This window comes from Gopherus flavomarginatus, chromosome 1 (genome assembly GCF_025201925.1).
Source record: "Gopherus flavomarginatus isolate rGopFla2 chromosome 1, rGopFla2.mat.asm, whole genome shotgun sequence".
In the NCBI taxonomy this organism is placed as follows: Eukaryota; Metazoa; Chordata; order Testudines; family Testudinidae; genus Gopherus; species Gopherus flavomarginatus.
In genome coordinates, this window is record NC_066617.1 from 178159835 (window position 1) to 178180376 (window position 20542).

The 20542-nt window shown below is 43.4% G+C and overlaps 1 protein-coding gene across 5 annotated transcripts in view; it reads left to right on the top strand.

The window, feature by feature from the left end:
* The window catches only part of CRYBG3 (crystallin beta-gamma domain containing 3), a 140341-nt gene that overhangs the window by 80311 nt on the left and 39488 nt on the right, over window positions 1–20542 (top strand). For 4 of the 5 annotated variants that reach the window (XM_050955940.1, XM_050955963.1, XM_050955949.1 and 1 more), the window contains 5 exons: window positions 916–1052; window positions 2477–2591; window positions 4241–4276; window positions 5917–6050; window positions 9639–9765. In XM_050955940.1, coding sequence (XP_050811897.1) covers window positions 916–1052; window positions 2477–2591; window positions 4241–4276; window positions 5917–6050; window positions 9639–9765 — 549 coding nt within the window. Of the gene's footprint in view, window positions 1–915; window positions 1053–2476; window positions 2592–3134; window positions 3912–4240; window positions 4277–5916; window positions 6051–9638; window positions 9766–20542 lie in introns of those variants that run through there. The other variant, XM_050955966.1, reaches the window with a different exon arrangement.

Consider the following 20542-nt stretch of genomic DNA (forward strand, 5'->3'; position numbering starts at 1 on the left):
TTGAATTTACACAATTTGAGCGCATAAGTCATATGCATTGCAAAACTTAATTACAGGCAGTCCTAACTAAATTTCGGAGGTAGTTATAATTGAGGCCTTGTTCCAAGGAAGCATCCTTATAGTACACCTTTCAATTCCAGTGAAATCCAAGAGTTACTCATGCTTAAATAGGTGCCCTTCCTGAAATAAAGATGGACACAACCATGTGCTTAAATTCTTTCCTGAATTGGGATCTGGGTTTGTATGTAATATTAAATCTGGAATCTTTTTTCCTTTATTGATTTAAATTATTATACACTAAGCATTAAACTGCTCATCAACAAGCATGTTTGATTCTAAATTGTGCAGTTAATGTATTTTTTAGACATATTTAATGTAACTCTACACACAGCCATAATTACCTAATTTATGATGATACTGAAAAGGAGCCATGAATATGTGTATGCTATTCTTTAATGAATACTTATTATAGAAAATTAGAAAGCACCACTGAATCAAAATGTAGTAAAAAGAAAATAGTGTAATATCACAACCAGTTGACTTCAATGTTTTCATCATAAAGTTGTGAAAAATCCAAGAAGTCAGAAAATATATTTATATATAAATAGCTTCTTCTGTTGGTAAATATGATTTAATAAAAGCATATTTAGGCTGAGATTTTTAAAGGAGCCCACAAGATTTAGATGCTAAACTCCCATGGAAAGTCAGTGGAAGTTGGAGGCCTAACTTCTTTAGGACTCTGAAAATTCCAGCCTTAATTTTTAAAAAGTTGTACTGTTCTGTAGAACCCAAAGTTATTGTGTTAAGAAAAAAACTGAAATAAACATAGCTTTAAAAGGAAGGACTTGTATTTCTATCAGTACTGGCAAACTTTCCAAATGTAGTTAACCTTTACAGTCTGATTTGTTTCTGCAGGATTGCAGCATTCCAGAAATAGAGTTTTGCCCACAAGCTGGAACAGAGGGGTTTCCTGTCTGCATACAGAATGCAGTTGCCAATTTAGAAGAACTGGATGTTAAAAGCACCTTTTACATAATTGTCAAGTCAGGAGTGTAAGTATTCTTTACTAGTAGTTTGTAAGCTGGTGGAATGACATAGCAGCAAAAAACACTTGCAGTCAAAAAGGATTTTTCTTAGGGCATTATATTTATAAAAATAAGTTTTAACGTAAACCCCTAGTTTGTTTCAGCCCAGTTCTATGATTCCTTGGTGTGCAGCTTGACTCTCTCAAAGGCATTCTCCCTCTGTTTCCCTATCAACCAGTCTTGTACACCTTTCCTTGAGCACTTGTATAAGTAGAGGAGGAAGCTCAGATAAAGTCAGCTTCTTGTTCACTGGAGACCGTAGTGTCCTTTTAGCCAACCACACTGTTAAAAGCACAATAGTGTGATTGAATTCCAGAAAATAAATATTGCCTCAATTAAGCACTCCTGAAGCAGCAACTGTGCCCTAGTCAGAAGGGCTATGCAGAATGATCCAAATCCAGACTCCGTCACCAGTCCAGTACTTCGTGTGTTTAGCAGAGGGAATATGTTTGTCAGGCAGGTGCACAGAACTTCCCGGTCCTTTTGTTCTAGAGTGAGATGTTTTCCCCCTTTCCAGAATCATTATGGAGTGACAGGAGTCATTCCATGATTGAGGTTGAAGCTAGCTTCTCATTATGAATCTAGCTTCCCTGAGGTTCACATGCAACTTCTAATCCCCAGGCAGAATATTCTTTTGAAGTTTGGAAAAAAATTAGAAAATGAGTTTTAAAGCTATGAGGAAAGGAAAGGAGACAAGTGTCTTACCTACAGTAATTTTTAATTGCTTACAATTTTCTAGATAGCAAGTTTTAAGCACTTGATACTCCACGTGCATATAAGCCCCCACCTCCATTCTTCATCACTGTCCACTAGTCTCCTATCCCACTCACTATAACCCACCTAGTCTTTCCCCACCTCACCCTTACACACATACTTCCTTTTGACATGAGAGTCTGAAGGAGAGAGCCATGCTTCAAAGATCTTAATGTCAAAATAAGAGCTCCTAGTTTTCAAATAAATGTAGTGAATGAACATATTCTAATAAGTCTGATGCAAAGCCCAGTGGAGTCAATGCAAAGATTTCTATCTTATTTTGAATCATCAGTTCATGATAAATTTTGATGCCAGTGTTGGTCTCCAGATATTTGTAGTCATCAGTAGTAATCTTTAGGTTTTGCTTATTCACAGTGTAACAAGATGGCCTTTTATGATAAGTGACCAATGTTTTCTTGTCTTATTTCTTCTGGGTTAGACATTAAAGGAATTTTAAATTAATTTTCTAAGATTGTAGCAATACATTCAAAATCCTAATGTTTAAATGTATTTTGTATTTAAGATACTTTATGTATCTGGTGCATATTGTCTAGCTCTGATGGATACAATCAAGAAAAGAATATACGCTCTTAACATATTTGTTTTAAACAAGTCATTTTTTTTCCTCATTGCTATAGATGGCTTGCCTATTCAGACCCTAATTACAAAGGAGATGTGTTAGTTTTGGAAGAAGGCAACTCACCATCTGAAATTTCTGCAGCAGATGTGAAATCTCTGCGTCCCCTAAAAATGGTGAGGTTGTTGCGATTCTCTGAATGATGCACCCCATTTAATGATTTGGTCTAAGGATAACTTTGAGTTGAATATTCGCTTTACAGTTTTTTAGAGATTTTTGCATATGTAACATACATGTCATGCAGTGGTGTATTACAGTGCATTTGCCATTCATCTGAAAAGTTGCAGCGCTACCACCTCTGTACATTTAGAGCTCTCAAATAAGTCTGAGAAGGCTGTATTACTTGGCACTGGGAGAAGAGATAGGTGCATGTTTGCAGCTCATACCTCTCTCAAGTGGGTCGAATCAGAACAGTCCAAGATTTGGGAAAGTTAAAATTGGGATTTCATATTCCCCATGTTTAGGAGTTTTTGGATATAGACTGTGGGTATGGTCTATTATAGATACAAAAATTGGATCCAGTTCTGGGTTTTTGGTCCATCTGCAGTTTGGATGTTGTGGTGAACTGTGTTGTTGCAACACAGTGATAGTGCAGATTGTGACAGCAAATTTCTGTAAAGGTATAATCTTCTTCTTTTCTTTTCATTGCAAACTTCCAGAGCTTTGGGAATGTTTAAGTCAGAAAGGAGCACCGGGTTCCTCAGTGCAGTAGGACATCTTAGTAAAAGAAAAACTTGTGTCAAGATGATGTGGATTAAGTGTCTCTTTAAATAAGACCCAAAAGTTGTGCGTTTGAGGTTGTGCATTTTCTGTTGGAACCAACAACAACTGTTTATAAAAGGTTCTTCAGAAAACCTTTGCATACTCATGCAGTTAGAGTCTGCTGCAGGTGCCAGGTCAGAAGAAATAATAACTAATCAAACTGTCTGGTAATCTTCCTGTGACTACGCACTGCATAGCAATCTTGATACACACGCAGCCTAATACTCCTTTGATGGACAGCTTGTGGATATAAGCATGGAAAGAGATGGATACAGATACAATGGCATGTAGCTTTAATGTGTACATAAAGGTTCCAAAGGGAGATTTTCAAAACTACAAGGGACAGTTACATGCCCAGCTCCCACTGAAAGTCAGTGTGAGTTGTGCACCTGCCTTCCATTTGTGCTTTTGAAAATCTCTCCCTTGTTCTGCAAATATGTTGAAGGATTACAACAATCCTTGACTATCATTTCTAGTACTGGAACATTGTTATTCATATGCAGTGTTGTGCCTCACTTCATAGATGGCTTACATTGTTCTCATTCCTGGGATTTTACCCATCAGCCTGTGTTCTGGTGAAATAAGTTTTGATGTAAACAACTTTTTGGTATACAATCCCTACTGCTTTAAGAAAACTTTAATATATGTGGTACATTTTTAAAAGTTACTTTAATTTTTTTAAATCTGATCAGTGGTATAAGTGAGAGACAAGTAGTAAATACTTGGATCTATAGTACAAGTAAAGACAAACATGTATAAAGTGGTGGTTGGGTTTTTTTTATTCAGAGGCTTGTAAAAACATTCTGTGTTTCTAGATCATTTTTATAGGTGTTCCTTGGTTTTGTGAATTATCAGTGTATTTAAATGTCAGATTCAACACAGACTGGAATCATCTAGTATAGCTGCAAGAACTGCATACTCCTCTAGAGTTATAAAATATACACATATGGAAATATAATTTCAGATTTCATGTAATTATTTATGTATGTATTTTATATCTTAGGGTGGACTAAAGGTACAAATGCCTATGAATGTTAAGGTAAGTACCAAACATGCGGCCAATAAAAGATTCTGTGACAGGGAGATCCTAATTTAAGACTACTTCCTTTTCTTAGTGAGGAAAATACCTCTTCTCTGTTGTCTGTGGAATATTCGATTAGGCATTCTGCATCTGCCCACTTCCTAAGAACAAATTCTGTGACGCTACACAGCCCAGGAGTTACATGTGCTTTGTGAGACATAAAAGTAGCAGGATTTTTTCCAAGATAACTGAATGTCAGTTGTATGAAGAAGAATTTTAAAGGATCTACAGTCTAAAGTGAGTTTCTCCTGGCTGACACATCCACAGTCATCAGTGAACAAAAGATCCCTGTAGGTCAAATGTCTACTTCACCACATTCAAAAAATAAGAGAAAGGAAGTACACTCTTTCCCCTTCCCTTCTCTGCAAGAGTCAAATCATGATTGGGAGGGCCCATCTTCTGGAGCACATTTGGGTGTATGTGATTGGAGTCCAACTGAAGGGTGGGAAGGGAGGCCAGAAACATTTTTCTTTGCTTTTGCTCTGCCCCTCCCTCACCCAGTTTCCCACAGAAACATATATGGCCCCAGTTAACTTATTTAAAAAAATAAAAAAACAATCTGTAGCCTGGCCAATTGCAGGCCAGAGCCATACCCATAGAGGGAGTTACTCTAGCACACAGTGCATGTGACGCTGATGAAGGGTGAACAGGTGAATCCAGAATGAGGAACCGTGCAATGAAAGAGGTAAGGAACCCATAGAATTTTCATGCACCCAGGCAGCTCTTCAAAGCCCAACAATTTTTTTTTTATTTTTTTTTTTTTTTTTTTTTACTGTACGTCCAGTGGAGGCTGTATAGTGCAGATCCATCGGCCACAGATTGCTTGGCTGGAAAGGCCTTGGATATTTTCTACTGGATCAGGCTTATGGTGTCTCATTATCACTCAGCTCAAATGAAACTCTATGAATATAGCGTATTTCATGGATTTTAAATATATGGGGTAAGATTCTCACCCCTGCTTGCTTCTTTACACAGAATGAAAAAGTCTGAAGCAGCATAAAGGAGATTTAAGAGCCCCAGATCCAGCTTTGAGACAGTTACCATGGCACAGGATTAGAGGAACATAGTCATAAGATTGCTCTCGGAGAACACTCTTGCAAGTCTCAGTATAGGCAGCCTAGGAAGGGCATACTGGGGCTAGCAGCAGGGCTAGAGCACATAGCACTGCAGAGATTCTAGGTGGCCTGGGGAAGCTGCCTTTACCTAGGGCTTCTCACATGGAAAATGTTGTCAGCATAACTGTACTGTTTTAGTTATACTGCTAAAACTCTACATGTGGCCACTCTTGTTCAAGTGAAGGTGTCCACACAGGCAGTTATAGTGGTATAATTTATATTGGTATAACTATACTGATAAATTTTCCTGTGTAGAGAAGCCCTTTGACAGCCTGCTAAGGCTGTGAAAATCATACCAGGGCTTGTCCAGACCGTGGAGCAACCTGCAATCAAGAGGGCTCAGGAGACACAGAGCAGAATTTCCACCATGGTAGCTGCTGAGAAAAAAATTGCATTCCTCGACAATGCTGTACTATGTGCGTCAGATTTAAGTTTACTAAAAGTTAAAGTACTAAATACATTGTTTCAAACCAAATTCTGCAGATAGTAATATATGAGAAAAAAGATTTTGGAGGATGGGCCAAAGAGCTTTCTGGAAACATTGATGCTGTCCCAGCACTCTATAGAAGTGATGAGGATTTCCAGGGAATTGGATCAATACGTGTCATTGGCGGAGTGTGAGTATATTTTATTTTTGTATTTAATGTTCACTGTAAATAGATAAATGACAAATTACTCTTTATAAGTAATCTAATTACAATCAGGATTTCAAAAAATAGTCCTAGGGTAAACCACAAACATCTATGTCTTGGAACAAACATTTGTGGAGTGTCTATACTAATATATGCAAATGTGTTAAATAACAAAGTAATTGGCAATCTGTTAAGGTGAGTTAAATATAGTATAGACAATATCTCGTGTGGGCAGGGGAAGGAGTGGATTGACTTTTTTTTTTAAATCTTAGACCTTGTCTTCACTAGGAAAAAAGGTATGTGTTTAACTTGTGTTAGGTAATGCGTGGTAACTGATGCTAAGTAAAATCCTAGTGAGGAAAATATAGACAAGGCAGTTTGTGGTTTTCACGTGGGTTAACCCGTTGAAGTAAACCTTAGATTCCATACTCCTCCATTTGATCTACTAACTCATGTAAAAGCTGTAAAGTATTTCGTCTTCACTAGGATTTTACCATGTGTCGGTTATCCATGCATTTGCTAAAGATGTGTTAACAACTCATTTTCTTTTCCTAGTGTAGATGTACCTGGGATTGATTCTGCGTTGTTCTGCCCATTATATAATTATTTACAGTTGTGCAAACTGGGTATAAAAAGCTACCATTCCAATTTGGTAGCATTTTAGCATACTTTCCATGGTTATATAAATAATTGTCTTAACATGTAGAGACTGAGGACATGTCTACATTAAAAATGCTACTGTGGCACAGCTGCAATGTTGGAGTGTAGATACTTAATACGGTGAAGAAGGGGTTTTCAGATCACTGCAATAAATTCATTTCTCTGACAGGTGGTAGCTAAGGTGACAGAATTCTTCTGTCAAGCCCCAGTGCAGACACTACTAGGTTAGGCTGTCTTAATTACATAGCACAAGTGTAGACGTGCGGACTCACCCCTGCAGCGCCTCCTGCTGGTGACTTCTGGGAATTAGCTCATTCCAGCTCCAGAGCGCCCTCTTCCGCCTGTCCTCTGGCCCCTGTGTCCCTCCCTGGACCCCAGTACCACTTTAACTGGGGTGCTACCCCCTGGAAGTACCCCACCAATCTGGGTGTCCCCTCCCTGGGGAACCCCTAACCCACTATCCCCACTTCGCCTGTTTTGGCTGCTGCCCAGTCTCCATCTAGCCCCCGTTCCCTGGGGCAGACTGCAGTATCAGCGACTCATCATAGGCAAAGGGGTTTGGACTGGCTGCCTTTATTCACCTTCAGGCTGCCCCCCTGCACGCCCAATACCTAGGCGGGCATAGAACAGGGGTCTCAAACACGCGGCCTGAGGGCCGTATGCGGCCCGCCAGGTTATTTTCTGTGGCCTGTGAGCTCCTCACGGCCTCCCTCTCCCGCAGCGTTTACCTAGAGTGGCTCCGACCCGGCGCACACCAGGGGGCAGAGAGGCTGCTGCCTGCCCTGCCCCCGTGCTGCTCCAGGAAGCGGACAGAACCTGGGGGAGCAGAGGCACAGGGGTGTGTGTTGACATTGCTTCAGGCACCGCCCCCAGCAGCTCCCACTGGCCGCAGTTCCCCATTCCCAGCCAATGGGAGCTGCTGGGGGCGGTGCCTGAAGCAACAGCAACACACACCCCTGTTCCCCCCACATTCCAGCCGCTTCCCAGAGTGCAGGGTGGGCAGGCAAGGCAGGGAGCCTGCCCTGCCCCCGGTGCACGCCGGGCCAGAGCCCACCCCCCGAACCTCTCCTGCAATCGAACCCCCTGCCTTGAGCCCCTTGCTGCACCCTAAGCCCAACCCCCTACCCTGAACCCCCTGCTGCACCCCTCCTGTACTCTGATCCCCTCCTGCACCCCACACCCCAACTCCCTGCCCTGAGCCCCTGCCATACCCCTCCTGCACCCCAATCCCCTTCCCTAAACCACTGCCTCACCCCTCCTGCACCCCACACTCCAGTCAGAGAGAGACTGCTGCTTCTGGCTTCTCTGACCTTCTTACAAGACCCAGTTACTTAGTTTGGGGCATGGCCCCAGCTGCAGCCACTTCCCACAGTCAGCCAGGGTTTTACCTTGCCCAGCCCCAGCCCTCTGCAGGGCTTTTCCAACCCCTCCAGGGTCGGAGTGGGAGCTAACCCCGCTACAACAAGGCATGAAAATTTTTCACAACCCTGAGTAATGTGGTTATGTCAACCTAACTCTGTAGTGTAGAACAGCCCTGAGAGAATCAGGCCCTTGATGCATGTCCCAGGAGCTCTGTATAACAACTAACCAACCCACTGTTCCTTCAACCCCACCAAGATCTGCCATTTTATCTAACATTGCATTAAAAGCCTATAAAAATGAAGGTTCCTGCTAGAGAGATCAGCAGTGAAATAGCTAGCAATGACATTACAATTGTCCTCAAGGTTTCCAAGTTAACTTCCATTAAAAAGATTTGGATGGTATGCACCTTATGCAGTTATTATTTCATGTTGTTTGGAGGGTTTCACAAGCACTACATTCATAGAAAACTTAAATGTCAATACCTAAAACACTACTCAAAGAAATTATGGACCAGCTCTCTGGAAAACTTCATATTTTAAAAGTTATTGTTCTGTCTGTCTAGCGTGTGGGTTATTTTTTTTTACAATAACTTGAACAGCTGAACTAATCTAAACCAAATGTTATAAAAAATAAATCCATTTTTGTCTGCCAAACTTCAGCCCTGAAAAAATTTTTACAGCAGTTGTAAATCCTTGCAGGAAAGTTTTAATGAAAGAAATACTCAGACCCTTTGCCATTGTTGAATGAGCTGGTGTTGCTTTAATGTGCACATTATAAACTCTGTCTTGAATATTAAAGCTTAACTGACAGTACTTGAGTTTGATTAATCTAATTTGAATGGGAACTTTTAATTCCACATCACTTTATAGCACAACTTTTTGAAGCCTTGTAAAGCATCTTGTGCTATTGTGCACTTTTTCAAAGTAAAATTAATTGAGAACACTCAAAATTCATGCAGAAATTTATTTTTAATCTGGTGTTATCTATTCAGACTATTTTTAAATGGTACAATTCCCTGCTTTGCAGTACAAAAGTATTTTACATATGCATTATTTTTATACATGTTCTATTTTATTGGATTTAGTATTATCTCTTGGTTAGAGCAGAGGACACTGACTCCATAGAAATCAATGGGAGTTTTGCCATTGACTACAGCATGGCCAGGATTTCACCCTGAATCTCAGCCTTCCCAGGATAGGATGTTGGTTTGGCCACTGATAACTCTCTGCATGACCCTTAAGGTTCTAGCCATTATATTTACAAAAATGTGTTGAAATGCACTATAAGACTATGATAGAAACATTTTCCAGGAGTGTTGGTGCATTACACAAGTAAACTATTGTTGGAGATCACATAAAATGGAGTATTGATCCACAAAGAATGCTTGGTCAGCCTGTGTTGTAATCTCAAACAACAAGCATTGCTTTGTTCCTCAGCTGAGGTTGTGATATTTATCTTAGAAATTTATAATGTTCTTTTCCCCTTTTATTCTTGATATGATGCTGTTGTACTTTTTCTTCTAATTGTTTTCTTTCCTTGTGGTTACTTTAGATGGGTTGCCTATGAAAAGGAATGCTATAAAGGCCGTCAGTACCTGCTGGAGGAGGGAGATTATGAAGATGTGCACTCATATGGGGGAATTAGCAGTGCCCTGTTGTCTTTTCGGTTCCTACAGGCTGTAAGTACCACTCCTGATTTGCTAGTCTGTTCCTTATGTCAGACCTGGTCTACACTACGCGTTTAAACCGATTTTAGCAGCGTTAAACCGATTTAACGCTGTACCCATCCACACTACGAGGCCCTTTATATTGATATAAAGGGCTCTTTAAATCGGTTTCTGTACTCCTCCCCGACGAGAGGAGTAGCGCTAAAATCGGTATTACCATATCGGATTAGGGTTAGTGTGGCCGCAAATCGACAGTATTGGCCTCCAGGCGGTATCCCACAGTACACCACTGTGACCACTCTGGACAGCAATCTCAGCTCGGATGCAGTGGCCAGGTAAACAGGAAACGCCCCGCAAAATTTTGATTTTCATTTCCTGTTTGCCCAGCATGGAGCTCTGATCAGCACGGATGGCAGTGCAGTCCCAAATCCAAAAAGAGCTCCAGCATGGACCGTACGGGAGATACTGGATCTGACTGCTGTATGGGGAGACAAATCTGTTCTATCAGAGCTCCGTTACAGAAAACGAAATGCCAAAGCGTTTGGAAAAAAAAATCTACAGGCTACACAGTGCTGCGTGACAAGCGTAACGGGAAGCCAGAGACTCAAACGGACACTCATGGAGGGAGGGAGCGGGTACTGAGGACTCCAGCTATCCCACAGTCCACAGCAGTCTCCGAAAAGTATTTGCATTCTTGGCTGAGCTCCCAATGCCTGTATGTTCAAACACATTGTCTGGCGTGGTTCAGGGAATAGCTTGTCAATTTACTCCCTCCCCCGCCCACGTGAAAGAAAAGGGAAAGAAATCATTTCTTGACTTCTTTCAATGTCACCCTGTGTCTACTGAATGCTGGTGGTAGACGCAATGCTGCAGCAGTGAAGAGCAGTATCTGCTCCTCTCCCCTCCGTGGTGACAGACGGTGCAGTAGGACTGGTAACCGTCCTTCTTATGAACCCGTGAGTGCTCCTGGCTGGCTTCAGGTGAGGCTGGCTGGGGGCGCCTGGGTGAAAATAGGAATGACTCCCAGTCATTCCCAGTAGATGGTACAGAATGGCTGGTAACCGTCTTCATCATAGCAACTGGGGGCTGAGCTTCAGTCAGCCCCCTCCCTTTCATGTGAAAAGAAAAGATTCTGTACTGCCTGGACTATCATAGCAGTGGGATGCTGGGCTCCTCTCCCCCACACTGCTTAATGTCCTGCCTGGACTATTATAGCACCGTGAGGCTGCCTCCCCCTCATTTTATGTCACTAAAAACTCAGTGTTTCTTATTCCTGCATTCTTTATTACTTCATGACACAAATGGGGGGGACACTGCCACGGTAGCCCAGGAAGGTTGGGGGAGGAGGGAAGCAATGGGTGCGGTTGTTGCAGGGGCACCCCCCGTGAATGGCATGTAGCTCATCATTTCTGTGGGATCTGACACAGAGCAGCTGTGCTCTCTGATACACTGCTTCTCTAGTACATTTGCCCCATATTCTAGGCAGGACTGACTCTATTTTTAGAAACCATAAAGGAGGGATTGACTCGGGGAGTCATTCCCAGTTTTGCTTTTGCGCCCCCGGCCAATGTCAGCCAGGGGGCACCCATGATAGCAGCAGACAGCACAGAAGGACAGATAACCGTCATCTCATTGCCAAATTACACTGGCAGCTGACGGTACAGAACGACTGGTAACCATCTCTGCTATCATGCAAAAGCAAATGAATGCTGCTGTGTAGCGCTGGAGTATCGCCTCTGTCCGCGGCATCCTGTACACATACGGTGACTATAAAAAAAAAAAAAAAAAAAGCTGAACGGGCTCCATGGTTGCCATGCTATGGTGTCTGCCAGGGCAATCCAGGGGAAAAGGGCGCGAAATGATTGTCTGCCGTTGCTTTCCCGGAGAAAGGAATGACTGACTACATTTACCCAGAATCTCCCGCGACAATGATTTTTGCCCCATCAGCCACTGGGCTGTCAACCCAGAATTCTAAGGGGCGGGGGAGGCTGCGGGAACTATGGGATAGCTATGGAATAGCTACCCACAGTGCAACGCTCCAGAAATCGACGCTAGTCTCGGACTATGGACACACACCGCCGAATTAATGTGCTTAGTGTGGCTGCGTGCACTCGACTTTATACAATCTGTTTTATAAAACCAGTTTATGTAAAATCGGAATAATCCCGTAGTGCAGATGTACCCTCACTCTCTTCCATTTGATGCAAGTTAAGCATGGATTCATAGATCAAAAGAGATTATTTTTCATTCATTTTTGTGAGGTCACCTCATGTTTGGTTGTTTCCCGTCTCTTTCCCTACCCAAACACATGCTTGCAGAAGATTTTCCTTTTTTCTTTTTTTCTGCACTCCCATCTGTACAGTGAAAATTCATGTTTTGTGGGGAATGATATAGGTTCTAGGAGGTCCTTCTTCAAGGAAAGAATGTATAATATTACAAAATTCCTTGCCCAGCTACAGAATTTTCCAAACCCCTCCATACAAGAAATGTCACTTTTTAAGAGTGAGACAATGCATCTTTGTCCTTGTTTGGCCCCATCACTGTAGTATCTGAATGTCTTTTGTGTGCTGCCTTAGCCACTTTTTTTTTTTTTTTTTTTTTTTTTTTTTTTAAGTATGGTGCTTCTGAACATGTGCTGTGTTGCACTATCTTGCTTTTGTTTATAGTTGCTGATTTTCTCGGCAATGATGCAAAACTGCATAGGGTGCAGGTTGCTGTTTCAGCTGTTTAGACTAGAATAAATGCAGAAGTGTGATTTTACCTATGAGTATGTGTAGTGGTTCTTTATTAACATAAAATAGCTTCTCAACACAACAGCTGTTGCAAGCCTTACAATGGTATTACACTCTGCCTGAGTGATTTTGTGCCAGAAGATTTTGGCCGTAAAAATTATCATAGTGAGAAAATTCCTGTAACTAAGATGTTGTTAGTAGGGACGATAATGAAGTGCCAGTGAAAACTGAACCACAGTCTGATGTTGGAAGAAATCTTGGATGCTTCATGGATTAGAAAGACATGGGATTAGAACATCTTTATCACTTCCTTTGTTCAAGTATGCTTCTGTTTAATTTTAAAAGAAGCATTGTAAGCAGCTGTACAAGACTGTTTCCTTCTGAGAATTGAAGAGCGGCCACTCTAAGATTACATATTGCAATGCAGTATCAAATGAGCCAGGAACATTTGTTAAAATGATGGCACAACTCAGCAGGTCTGTCATATAACAAGTGTAGTGATTACTGTACAGGTAATGTGAAAATAGGACTTTTTTTAGAGCAGTGACATCTCCTGCAAAGAAGGATCTGCTAGTTTTGCTGGGATTGATAGAACCTGCATTTCAGTGTATTTTTCTGCAGCTTTCTGAAGAAAGGTCCCCAAAAAAATACCAGAGGAAAAATGTTTGATATTCACCACTGAAGTTCTAGGAATTTTTTGTTTTAGATTTAGGCATGAAGTATTGTAATCTATACCCACTTCAGGCATCTATTTAGAACATTTTGGACACTTGAAAAGGTAGGATATTTATAAGAAAAAAGTATAACTGTTACTATATTCTGAGATACAATATTACTGATTTAAACATAATTATGTGGCAAACCTTTTGAGGTGTGAAAAGCTTTAAGCATTCATGAATCATTTACTATTTGAAAATATATCTTTCTGCCAGGGAAGTTGCTGTTCTGAATCCTCTTTATCATTACTCCTTTGTGTGTTTTGTTTCTTGTGAAATAGAGATTTACCTAGCAATTCTCTTGTTGCACATATAAAGATTCAAAATATATGTGGAGTGCTGTAGGAGTATTACATTTGTGGACAGATCTTTAGACTGATGCTACTGTATTTAGAGTAATCTTTGAAGTTGCCACTACACTCACTTTACAGCGCTGCAACTTTCGCGCTCAGGGGTGTGAAAAAACACCCCCCTGAGCCATGCAAGATACAGCGCTGTAAAGCGTCAATGTAATCAGGGCGGCAGCGCTGGGAACGCAGCTCCCAGCGCTGCACGCTACACCCATAAGGGATGTGGTTTACATGCAGCGCTGGGAGAGCTCTCTCCCAGCGCTGCCGCTCCGACTACACTCACACTTCAAAGCGCTGCCGCGGCAGCGCTTTGAAATTCCAAATGTAGCCATACCCTTTTTTTTCCTAGGCTTATATTCACCTTTGTGACAAGATAAGCATCTCCACATAGCTGCGTGCAGGGAGGAGAAACTTCAGCAGGGTTGAATTTAAGGGGTGCTCAGGTAGGAAGGAAGGCACCATTTCTCAGGGGCTCAGTTTGAAGTAGGGAGTTGGGACTTTGTTGTGTCTGTGCCTTAATTTAAATGTCTCTGAGTTCCCAAGAGTAGGTAGGCAGGAGGTCCCATTTCCGTTTCTTACTGCAGCATGAAGAATAGTGATGAATTTGGGCAGGACATTGTTTTTTCAAAGGCATCTGTGAATGCTGCATCTGAGAGGTATCTATCCACAGGTGCAGGGTGTGCAGATACACAGACTGCTGAGTCAAACAGCACTCTGGAAAGTTAGGTGAGCCTGGCCGCAGATGGTGGATATCTGGGGATGGAGTCACCTGTTCTCCACACAGACACCAATTCAGTGGTGTTGCTCTGGAATCCCACTGCATGTGTGTGAAATCCCTTTGATCCTCAGGGTTTTTCTGTTGACTTCTCAATGGTTTATTAAAGTATTTTTTGTTTAAATATTTATGCAACATCCTGAATTTATACTGTATTTACCAACAAGACTGATACTCTCCCAGCCTGCATTTATTACATTCTCTCTTTTAAATTTTTAAACCCAAACTTAGGCTGGGAGTAAACACAAGAACTGTCAATCCTAAAGATACTTTTTTTTTCTGGAAAGTTACAGTTTATTGACTATAAACCCTTAGAGTGAGCTTGCTGCTGTGATAATAATTATAACAAAAATGAAAATGTATTCATTCTGGGAAGAATAAAAATAAATACAAAGCATGAAGTGGAGAGTGAATTTAGAAAAGGAGCCTAGAATAGTGAATAGCTGAAGGATTAGCCTTCTAATTTGTGATTGATTTGGTGTGATCAAAACCACAAAAACTGTTGTTTCCTATATCTTTATGTGATGGAGTTTCTTACTGAACTTAAAAAAAAAAATACTTCTCTCGCAGTCACTAATGACTTATGTTGAGGCTATTAAGAAACAACCTAGTGGGAATATGCATTTTCTTCTGTTCGTTGTTTTCCTTAGTAGACTCCCTTTCAAGTTCTAATCAATCCCAGCCTTTATCTTTTAAAACAAAATGAGATCCAGAATACTTTTCAACAGTGACAACTTTCCTCTTTAAGACCTTAATTCAGCAAAGCATAGATTTAAGTCCCATTGTTCATGCTTAATGTTAAGCATATATTTAGATACTTGGCTGAATAGGAATGGATTTACATGCATGCTGATTTAATTTGCTTGAATCAAGCCTAAAACATCCAGCATGTTTAGGTCAGTAAAACTGATGTCTTCAGAGCATCTAGCTATTGTACCATGGAGCTCTCAATTAATAATGTATTGTACAATATTTGTAGCTAGAAAAAGAGAGACAATGCTAACTATAAAAATTATATGATCAGAATAAAATGACTAATGCCACTAATGCCTTGCAATTTGATTCAACCAATAGTTTGGGTTGCAAGCCTAAGGTTTGAGATATCCAGGTTCGATTCTCTACCCTGCCACAGACTTCCTTTGTGACCTTGTACCAGTCACCCAACCTCAAGTCTGTACAATGGGGATAATAGCCTTGCTCTACTTCATAAGAGTGCCGTGAAGATAGTTATGATAAAGAGTGTGAGACATTCAGACACTACAGTAATGTGGGGGAGGGGCTTACAGGTACCAGAGATAGATGGAGAAAAATTAAGATGTTCTGTCTGAGAACACTGTTTCTTGAGTTCATTTGACTCCAGCAATCACAGTAGGAGATGTAGTCTGCTGCAAATAAAGCTATTTAATCTTTTTATTTCTATGTCTTGGAAGATCTAGATCTTAAGCTATTGTCTATTAAAAAGCCATCCAATCAGTGAAGTTAGCCCTATAATTAAAGGGTTCATTGTTTTATTTAAAATATGGGCAACAACTGTGGGACACTCTCTTTTAAAAATCATAGAATATCAGGGTTGGAAGGGACCTCAGGAGGTCATCTGGTCCAACCCCCTGCTCAAAGCAGGACCAATCCCCAGATAGATTTTTACCCCAGTTCCCTAAATGGTCCCCTCAAGGATTGAACTCACAACCCTGGGTTTAGCAGGCCAATGTGCAAACCACTGAGCTATCCCTCTGGACTCCGTTATTTTTAACACTCGTACACTCTTTGCTTTCAGATTAATGGAAAAATATATACTGACATGCTTTTCAGTCACAGCACCCTCTGAAACAGTGGTCCCCAAACTGTGGGGAATGTCCCCATATGGGGGCATGGAGGAATGTTTGGTGGTGCCCAGGCCAGCCCCCATGGCGGGCAGGGAGGGAACGCCACCCAGCTCTGCCCCCAGCTCCACTCCAACCCAACTACAGCTTGGGCCCCAGCCCCTGGCTGCCAGCCCCGTCCTTGACCCCTGGCTTCCAGCCCTGGCTGTGACCCCAGCTCTGCTCCCAGCCCTGCTCCCAGTCCCAGCTACGGCTCCATTCCTGGTGCGGGCCCCTAACCACAGCCCCATTCCTGCCCCTAACCGTGGCCCACTCCTGACAGCTGCTCCTGAGCGCGGTTCCTCGGGGAGGGGGAGCATGGACAGGTTTCATTACAGATAGTGGGCATGGCGGAAAAAGTTTTGGAACGTTGCTCTAAAACTCAGGAAGAAATCTCATGTAGAGAGAGGCCTATAGTCTGCCTGGTCTAGGGGGAGTCTGATGAGAGTACGTAAATGATGCCATTCAGAGAGTTGAAAGTTGAAATTTTTTCAGTACTAACAGGTATCTAAGTGTTTCTAATCCTAAAAGAGTTAGGGGGTGTGTGTGTCATTGATGAATATCTAAATAGTGTAATTCATTGGTCATAATTTAACAAGACTCTAAATATCCATATTTTATGTCATCTTTATTTTTATTAGTATCTAAAATTATCTTCTCTGTGATTACTTCTGAAGGCTCTGGTTTGGCCACTGAATCTGTGTAATTTGCAGACAAACTGGCCATGCCTCCTTTTTAACACTGGCAAACCCTCCCTCTGTACTTGTGTGGAGAGGACCACTGAGAATTGTGTTCAGTGGCATGCGGAAGGTGTTCAATTCTTCCCCTTGCCCTCTAACAAGAACAAACTGCAACCCTCCAGGGTCCTTTTTTATATGACCTTGATTAGTATTTCTCTGAACACCTATTTTGTTTTCCTTTTAGCTAAAGAAGTGTCCTTTCCAGATTGCTATATGGCCATCCCTCGCTGCTAATCCACATGATGTAAAATCCTGGTGGATAATCAGTTTTTTGACTAGGCTACTTTTTTTTTTTTAATAATTAACCTAATGTGTGCATCTTAAATTCTGTTTACTAAAAAGAGTCCATCTCTATTAGAAACTCTGAAAATTAATTGTCAAATTAATCCAAAGAGCATTTGCAAGATGTGCGAAGACAACCCATACGGAGAGTTTGTTGTGGCTGAATGTATTCTCTCAAAGATCAGAATGGTTCCTTCAGCACCTACTGAGGAGGGATTGTTTAAGTATCCCATCTGGCAAAGATCAAAGATGTTAATGGACATGGGCACACACTTCTGAGATTAGTTCAGCTTTTATGTCCACTTGAAACATCTATTACTACATAACATGAACTATCATCAGATCTAAGGTGGAAGGTATGAGTGTTTTGACAGACACGAAGGGTCTTGCTGCAGAATTAAATTTTCAAATGTACCGGCAGCTACATTAACAGCATCCGCATTTGATTTTGATACACTAGTATCAAGGACTGTGATAGGGAGAGAATGAACAAGGATACAAAAGCAATTTATCAAGAGAGAGAAGAACATTGTAATTTCCTGGTTCCTTCAATAATGTTTTCTTTATGTGTAGAATATTTAGCTTTTTCTCTGCCTTGTAAACCTTTTTTTAACTACTTTTCAATTTCATGTTGTCTCTTATTCACTCTTCTAGCCATCAGGGCAGAATTCTAGGTAGAAGTTACAGATAAAATGCAGTTTCTAGTGCAGGGGTTGGCAACCTTTCAGAAGTGGTGTGCCAAGTCTTCATTTATTCACTCTGATTTAAGGTTTCACGTGCCGGTAATACATTTTAATGCTTTTAGAAGGTCGCTTTCTATAAGTCTGTAATATATAACTAAATTATTGTTGTATGTAAAGTAAATAAAGTTTCTTAAATGTTTAAGAAGCTTAATTTAAAATTAAATTAAAATGCAGAGCCCCCCAGACAGGTGGCCAGGACCTGGGCAGTGTGAGTGCCACTGAAAATCAGCTCATGTACCGCCTTTGGCGCACATGCCATAGGTTGCCTACCCCTGTTCTTCTTCGAGTGATTGCTCATATCCGTTCCAGTTAGGTGTGCGTGCACGCTTGTCGGAAGATTTTTACCCTAGCAACTCCGGTGGGTCGGCAGGTCGCCCCCTGGAATGACGCCGACATGGCGCTGGATATGTACCTCTGCTGACCTGTCCGCTCTTCAGTTCCTTCTTACCGCCCGTATTGGTCGTTGGAACAGTGGAGCGTGGCTTAGCTGTCCTCCACTTCCCTAGCTTCTCTTCGTTCGTCTGATCTCTTGTTGTGAATAGTTGACTTAGTTCTTAGTATAATTAGTTTTATAGTTTATAGTTGTTGTACATAGTTTAGCGGGGTTTGGGCTCTAGCCCTTCCCCGCACTCTGTGCCCGGGCTCATGCCCGGTTCACCAGGGTTTAAACCGTGCTCGGCCTGTAAAAAGCCGATGCCCACAAGCAATCCCCACGACTCTTGCTTAAAGTGCCTCGGGGCAAGTGCCGCATTTGCAAGGCTTTTAAGCCGCGGACTGAAAAGGAGAGAGACTTTCGGTTAAAGACTCTCCTTATGGAGGCAGCCCTTACCCTCCGTCCTCAGCACCGAGCGCTGACAGCGCTTCTCCAGCACCGGACCGCGCCAGCCCTGCCAAGACACCTCGGCACCGGCCTTCTCTGGTGCAGGGACCTGACCAAAGGCCTTCAACTTCCTCCACATCTTCGGTGCAGACTCGCCCGGATCACCTGACACCTACCCCTGCCGCGGCACCGACGACTGTGGTACCGTTGACTCCGGTCCTGAGAGGGCCGTTGAGTCCGGTCCAGGAGAGCTCCCCGGTGAGACCCGTGGTCGAGCTGACAATCCCCTCCACGCCGGAGACATTCTCCTCGGCCAGGATCCTTATTGCGATGACTGAATTGGCCCTGCCTCAACCCCTGGCACCGCCGGTGCGGGTTCTCCATTCCAGAGGCAAGCCTGCCGCTATGAGGCCTCCTTCGCTGGAGTTGACGAGCCAGCACCGATCCCGATCCAGGTCTCGGCACTGCTCCAGGTCTCGTGGTCGGTCCCAATCTCGACGCCGCTCGCGATCCCGGCACCGCTCACCCAGGCGGCACCGGTCGTACTCGCGGCGCAGATCCACCTCTCATCCCGGTCGGTACTCTCGATACCGCTCCGGCTCTAGGCACCGCTCCCGGCACCGAGAATCTCGCAGTTGGTCCCGTCGTAGACGCTCGAGATCCAGGTCGACCTCCCGGCACCGTGCTGGTTGCAGGTCCCAGTCTCGGTTTCGGCACCGATACGATTCCCAGTACCGATCCCCGGCACCGAGGAGGTCTCCAACGACAGGAGCGAGGGACTCATACCAGCCTCGCTCGGCTCCTCTATGGCCGTCCCGACAGCCGTCCCTGTCCTCTCAGGCGGACAGTGTATACACCCCGGACACCGACGTGCCTGATGCCTTGTTCAGCAAGCCCCAGCCTCAGGATCATGGTCCGCAGCAGTGGGGATTCTGGACGCCCTGGGCGTACCATCAAGCCCAAGGCCCTCCCCCAGGTCCACCGCGTTCGACGGCCTCAGAACACAGGGCACTGGAGGCCACGATTACCCGCCCTCCCCCTCCTACTATGGAGGAAGGGTTGACCCAGTCACAGGACTCTGAGCTCCCCAGGGAGACGGACACGATGCTTCAGGCGGAGCCCTCATCAGACCCGCTCGTTCCAGGTCTCTCATCTTCATCCTCCCCTGACGAGTCGGTAGCTGGAACCTCGTCGGCCAGCCCTCCTCCAATTGACCTCAGGGGCCACCAGGACCTCCTCAGGCGTGTTGCACAGAACATGAACTTACAAGCCAAGGAGGTCCCAGAGGTCCAAGATCCAGTGGTGGACACATTGTCATCCGATGCCCCCACTAGAGTGGCTCTCCCATTTATCAAGACCATACAGGCCAATGCCACTACCATATGGCAGTCTCCTGCCTCTGTTCCACCCACTGCGCGATGAGTAGAGCGCAAATACATGATGCCCTCAAAGGGCTATGAATATCTATATGTACATCCTCCTCCTTGCTCCTTCGTTGTCCAGTCGGTTAACGAGAGGGAACGCCATGGCCAGCAGGCCCCAGCCCCTAAATCGAAGGATGCGAGGTGCATAGACTTACTTGGGCATAAAGTTTACTCTGCGGGAGCTCTCCAGCTCCGGGTGTCCACCCAGCAAGCCCTCCTTAGCCGCTGTAGCTACAACACCTGGGCGGCGGAGGACAAATTTAAGGAGCTGCTTCCGCGGGATGCGTGGCAGGAGTTCTCAGCGATCCTCGACTAAGGGAAAAAGGTCGTGAGAACTTCCCTCCAAGC